Below are 6716 nucleotides of genomic sequence, written 5' to 3'. Positions count from 1 at the left end.
TTCAGCTTCTTTAGTTCTTAACTTCTTTTGAAAGTGTGTATATGACAGGGGCCCTGCAGATCTGAGTTCAACCCAGTGAAACAGAAATACCTTTAAATGAATAGAAGTAGAATAAGTCATGTTTTCTACTCAGAAATCCAGGCACCTTCTGTAAACCAGTCACTAAAACACTGCTGAATTTGAAGTTTTTAGTTACAGTTCTCATGCTATTTACTTCATCTTATCAGGTACACCATGTATGATGATGATGATAAGAGGTACTGACAACTCCTTAACAAAATTTGATGGCTGTAAGTTGACATTAAGTATCCTTATGTATGTGGGTGACTTAGATTTTTCAGAGAGACTGTTGTCTGAAACAAGTTATTTATAATGTCAAATACCTTCATTTTGCAAGCTGACTAGCATTTTGTTTATTCTTCTGAATATCTGTATTAAGAATTTCAGTAATGATTTCATCACTGAACAGTTTTCTTCTAAATAAGGTAAGCAATGCCTGCAGCCACAAATCTTGTTTTAATTGTTATATGATAAACCACAGCTAGCTTATCTTCTTTATCAATATTAGAATATACAAAGGTATAAGTCATGGTTTGCAAATCAGTATTTAAGACTAACACACTGGAAAAAACAGATAACCTTTTGGGTGCTTATGCCTTTCTTCATGCCTGGAATAGGAGGAGCAAACTTCAGAAGTAATTCTCAGCTTGTACTGATTCCTCCAATTTTAACTAGATATTCAGAACACTTGAAAAGCAGACAGTTGGTACTTGGGGAACAGCAGATAAATGAGACAGATGAGACAGAGCATGGGAAGTTAGTTAATTTTCTTTCTTAAAGGAAAGAGCAAGGTAGGTAAGTCATGGTTTGTGGAAAAAAAAACAGCAAGGCCAAGCATAAAGTAAATTTCTGGCTAGGACATATTTTTAAAAATCCAGAATTAAGGATTCAGTTCACAGATTTGCCTTTGGAAGACATTCCAAACATATTCCCTTGAGGATCAGTGCTGAATACTCAGAGATGTGATAGCTATTTTGCCAGAATCACTCCTTACCTGGTAATAGTGTGGTTTTGTCCTTCATTAACAGGTTTATTCTGACATGTAACACACAGTTTTCATGACAGTTTTTGGTAAACTGGATGAAACATATTACTCTCTCTGCTCTCCTTCCTCTTACTACCTCTATCCACAAATGCTGTCTGGGTTATGACTTTAGAACAGACCATGGCAGTTACCACAAAATCATGTGCAAACATAATCACATTCTTTGGCCTTAAGACAGGTACATCAAATATAATTTAAGAAAGAATTTCTGTTACTACAAAAGTATTTTTCCTGATGAGAAATCACTGATGGGATTTTAATTCTGGCTATATTTCTAGTCACATTTTATCAGTTGACATTTGGATAATTTTTATACCTTTGATTTTTTTTTTCCAGCAATGGAAAAGAGCATATGGGATTTTAATGACACACTTTATCTGTGCAGATAAAATGCATAGTTGGTAGCCCTTCTTCCTTCTCACAACTGGATAATTTTAGCAAGCAGCAGACAGCCTGACCTTTGTTGTACAGGCCAGATGCAATCTGCAGACAAATATAGGTTTTTAAGTAATATCTTGGCTTGCCTTACACTGAAATCCTGTGACTCTGACAGATAATCAACAACAAAACAATGTGATCGAGAACAGAATTAGCTGACTGCTGATAAATCTTCTTTGCTGCAGGGCACACACAAAAGCAAGCACACACCATTTAGTTACAGGGAGAAATAAGTTTTTTTTAAGCAGTAAGATTTCTTTACTGCCATATATAATCATCTGACTAAGTTTTTGAAGACTGGAAGACAGTCCAAATCTTATTAATCCAGGAATAAAAGATTTACCTGTAGTTTTAAATGAGGAAAACTTTAAATAATATAAGAAACTAATCATGACCTTACACTCTCCACATAACTCTTGGAAAAAATTCCTTAGGTAATTTGTATTTGAAAGTAATTTTCAAAGGTATCTGTTTTGAAAGTCATAATCTGTCATACTTCTGCTTGACTCAAAGATATTTAAATATGAGTGTCAAATTAAAAACTTAACTTGTTAAACTAACAACTCAGATGATGCCAGTAGACAGGAAAGAAGGGAGGAAATTCTGTGTTTCTAGCATTGGTGTCTTGACAATTTTATGGATTCAATCTTTATATAATTTAATAGGATTTAGAGGCCCAGATTTTAATTAGGGCAGATTAATGGCCTAATCTGAGGAGAAAAGAGAAAAACCATCTCCTGAGAAATAAAATGTATTACCTTTAGTAGGTGTTTTGTGATCTTCTCACTAGGTTAAACACTAAGCACTAAGGGACTGACGTCTAGACTTACGCCTTGGAGCCTGCCAGGTTTGAGAAACCTGTTAAGGTAATGCGTTTCAGGCAGAGCATTCCTTCAGCAAGCTTCAGACCTACAGTAACAGGTTCCAAAAGCAATCACAAGATCGTGAGAAGCTGTTAGAATATGCAAACCGACAGGATAATCAGAATTCTTAGTAGTATATAATTTACTCTGAAAAAGAAACTTAAAAAGCAACCTTCTACTCCCAGTTTACAAAACATGCACAGTTGAGTCAATTTATTTATTTTTGAAGTTTTGGGTGTTTTTTTCCCTGCACAACATAAATTTTTGTACATAATAACAAGACAATATCAATCTTAGTTTTGATTTGTAGCATTCAGTATCAAAAGTATACTTGTAACATTTAAAAAGTTACATTTACAAAATTGGCACATTGTCTGAGTAAGATTTATTAAAGCTTTCATAATAACATCTATACAATGTCTAGAAAAATACCACGTTAATTTTAAAAGCAGTATTTTATTATACAGTACAAAGTCAGTGTTAAATGTCTCTAAAGATGATACTGTATGTATTATAAATAACCACTTTAATCTCAGTTTAAAATCTATTATGTCAATTCTAACAGAAATGTTCAAAAAGACCTCATCCCTCTTCAAATATTTTGTCAAAAAGAGTATAATCCTCAAGACATTTTATATTACAGATTTCATTTTAACAAAATATTTACTGCAAAGTTCGTGATCGCCAAGATATAAAGCTAAAATACGTATTTCCAGCATAGCAGGAGGTAACCACGAAGGCAAAGAACTGTAGAGAGAGGGGGAAAAATATATTAGGAAATAAATTTTTTTGAGAGCACTATCATTTCAATGAAAAAAATAGCTATGGGATTTGGAAAAAGCACAAACAGCAGGCTGACTAAAAAGTGACTCTTTCACTTCCTTGTACTTGTGTGGCCATCGCACTCAACATTGTGTAAGTAAGCTTATATTATGCGTAGAAATGCGGGTGTAGAAACAGACAAAACATGGCATATTTAAACTCCTGTCTCCACATTATACTGCCTCAGTATGGATCTTATAGACTGGACTACTTGCTGGTTGTAACATCAATTGCTGGTAATGACTGAGGAATAGTCCATGGGACAGTGAGAGCTCAAGCTAACATTCCTGCACTGCTGCTGTGTTCCAGGAATTGCCTACAGCCCACCTGTACCTCAGTATGGCACACTATGCATTAAAATAGCTTGTTTACAGAGAAAACATGAATTCAAATGCAGGGCCAGACATGTTCTCAAGCAGCAGTATGGGTTAGGTTACCAATTCCAGAGGTTCTCTGCTGATGAACAAAGGTATTATTCCTCAGTTGAGGTAACACTGACAACAACTGTGCCGAGCTAGCGCTACTTTGTCAGAAACTGACTACAGAATAAGCCTTCTGTAGCAGGCTAGATTCATTTTATGTTTAAAGATTAAAATGACACAGTATCCGTGGTGTTGTTTCTTCAGTCCTTGCAGCGTATGCACAAAGAAACCAAAGCACAGCCGTGAACTATTTCAGTTGTACTGATAAAGTCCAATTCAGTGCCAGTGGTTAAGTTCCTGTTAATCACTGCATGTTGTTCAAAACAGACAATGTTCAAAATGGTCTTATGATAAGACCAGAATGCTTTGTGCTGGTAACTGAACCAAAAAAAGCTGAGACTGCAAATAGGATTAGCACTACTTTTCTCAGCGGTGAGCAGTGATAGGACAAGAGGGAGCAAACTCATGTTACCAGAAGGGAAATTTCAAGATATTAAGGAGAGGAAAAAAAAATAATCACAATGAGAGTCATCAAATATGGCAACAGAGGCCCAGAGGTGTTGTGGAACAGCCATCCTTGGAAACACTCGGAAGTCAAGTGGACAAGGCCCTGGTAGCCTGATACGAGTTAGCCCTGCTTTAAGAGGGGAGCGAGTTGGACCAGATGACCTCCAGAGGTCCTTTCCAGTCTAAAAATATTTTATATTTTATGATTCTACCAATGTTTCTTGCTCATATACCATCACTGGCCTGGGTAGGCACTTCAGCTCTGACAGCAGGGCACTACTAAGCAGGCATATAGGCAGTAAATCTAAGTCCAACAGAGGGCTCTTGGTGAGTCTTGTTTAATGTAAATTTAATCTGTGGCACCAAAAACTGTAAATTATGTAAAACGTTATAACAATAGGAAATTGTAGCATTCTTCTTTTCCAATAATTTTGTTTCTTATGAAGTAAAAGCTCCACCTAAAATCGTTCTAACAGAGAGCAACTGTTGGGGATAAATGATTTGCTAAATTCTCACAAACATCCATCCATGAAGCCCTTTCTGGGTCCAGAAAGCAGGAATCTATATTTAATAGTTTATTTACACAGTGCATTAGATAAACACTATTAGGAGGTATTAGAAGAGATTCCAAACATCCCATGAGACACTGAGCATTTACGCATTTTGTATAAAACCTGAACCAGCAAGCAAGTTCCTGTCAACAGCAGTGGCTGAGTAACAGAACAATGGTTACGAACTGCCACGGGGAGATGACCCTGAACACCGTTAAAGTGTCAGGGACTTAGTTATCCAATTCCCAAGACAAAAACAGAGCAGGCATTCAAGTCTCTGTGTTCATGACTGTAAACAAGCTTCAGACAGAAAACAGGATCTGTGAATACTCCAGAGAGGACAACTGCAGGAGCATTAACAGTCAGCAAAGTAGCTGTAATTCAGAATTACTCCATAAAATTAAATTTAACTACTGTTGCCACAATTCTTTTACAACTCCCTTAACTTAGCTAGAGAATATGTTCACTTACTCAGCAACAAGGCTCTTTCAAAAAAAAAAAAAAAAAAAAAAAGTTGTTTTTCACCTGCATTGACTGACTGCTTTGGATTTCCAAATCTAAGTAGTAAGACAGTAACATCAGACTAATTAATGATTTGCATCCAGTTTAAAACACTGGAAAGTTACATGATTTTTTAGGCCTTGCCAACTCAACTCAGAAGAAAAATTATCAAAAGTTGAGGCTGTATAACAGGAAGATCGCTGTAGAAACAGCAATACCACTTCAGGACCTTCCCAAACGTGCTGTGTATATGCCTTAGCCCACAAAAAGCTGAAAGCACCTTATCCACATGCGTGCAAAGTTAGCCAAGTTAGTTTAAACTGCTTTTGAAGTTGTCCAAGTGCATTGAGGCGACTTGGTGCGCACCCAAACTGTGTTGCCTACTCTGATGTGCAGGCTATAACCTCTGCCAGAGAGCTAGTAATAAACAGGGGCAGGAGAGGGGAAAAGTAGTGTGATCTTAAAAACATTACAGCCTTTTCTGATGTGACTGTCACCTCCTTGTGGAATTTCTAGTCACCTCCAAAAACTATGAACTAAATTACAGCTACATATAGGTTTTGTATATGAGCTTCTATACCAGCCTGCAGCTTTTCAAAATCCAGAACCCAGGCATTTCAACCCGCACTTCCAGAGAGCTTGTTTTGATATAACTTTATTGGATGTAGAACTGATTTAAATAAAAAATAAACTCACTGAAGAAGCTGCCCAGCTGTTGTAATTGTGACTGTCCAGTTCTTTGGTAACTGAAGATGCATCTACAATAGCAGCAATGAGGTACAAAACGAAGGCACTTCCATTAAAACATAGACCCTGTTGAAAAACCAAACGACGTAAGTAAGTAATATGCACATGCATTCGTTACCATTTTCTATTCCAACATGACAAAACTCTCCTCTGAAATATAATGAACACATGCAATGTACACTAGAAATGTGATTTTTAGTTATTTTCAGCTTCAAAGTTTCTATCGGTAAGATTAAAGTTTAACTGCTTATTTTGAAGATCCATAAACATTAAAACACATTTTGGAGAAACTGTGCTCTGCATCACACTAAATCCAGAAGAGTCTTAAAGCTGGTGTACTGTGATTTTCCAAAAGTGAAAATAAGGACACAGTTTGGTTATTACAATATCAGTGTTAGGCTGTAAGAATATGATACTACATATAAAAAAAAAAAAAAAAAAAGAAACAAAACAAAACTGCAATCTGATTACATCTTTCAGTACCTTTCCCTTCTTCCTGCTTCGGAGAGGAGAAAGAAACAGGTAAAACCAAGGAGAAGAGTCTGAATGGACTATATGGGTGATCAAGAACCATCTATAGCAGATGCTGCATTTTTCCCTTCCGAGGGGCAGAGTTAATGTCTCAGAGCACCATGTTCATTACTAAGACAGAAGCAAAGCAGATAACATTGATCTCACATAACGCTACAGAGAACAAACAAGAACAGTTTCTTCAGGTTTTGCATGTGAGAGAAAACAGGAAAGAAAGGGAGAATGGAAA

General features: G+C 36.4%; 1 protein-coding gene across 1 annotated transcript in view; it reads right to left on the bottom strand.

Annotated features, from left to right (window-relative positions):
* Nucleotides 1-2604: 2604 nt before the first annotated feature.
* The window catches only part of CMTM8 (CKLF like MARVEL transmembrane domain containing 8), a 37694-nt gene continuing 33582 nt past the window's right edge, over nucleotides 2605-6716 (bottom strand). The window contains exons 3-4 of the mRNA XM_010128367.2: nucleotides 5906-6022; nucleotides 2605-3153 (exon numbers count right to left, since the gene is read on the bottom strand). Of these exons, the coding sequence (XP_010126669.2) occupies nucleotides 3070-3153; nucleotides 5906-6022 (201 nt within the window). The 3' untranslated portion in view covers nucleotides 2605-3069. The remainder of the gene's footprint in view (nucleotides 3154-5905; nucleotides 6023-6716) is intronic.

This window comes from Chlamydotis macqueenii, chromosome 2 (genome assembly GCF_036417535.1).
Source record: "Chlamydotis macqueenii isolate bChlMac1 chromosome 2, bChlMac1.mat, whole genome shotgun sequence".
Classification (NCBI taxonomy): Eukaryota; Metazoa; Chordata; class Aves; order Otidiformes; family Otididae; genus Chlamydotis; species Chlamydotis macqueenii.
The sequence above is the reverse complement of the archived record's forward strand: the minus strand, read 5'-3'. Positions and strand labels throughout refer to the sequence as shown.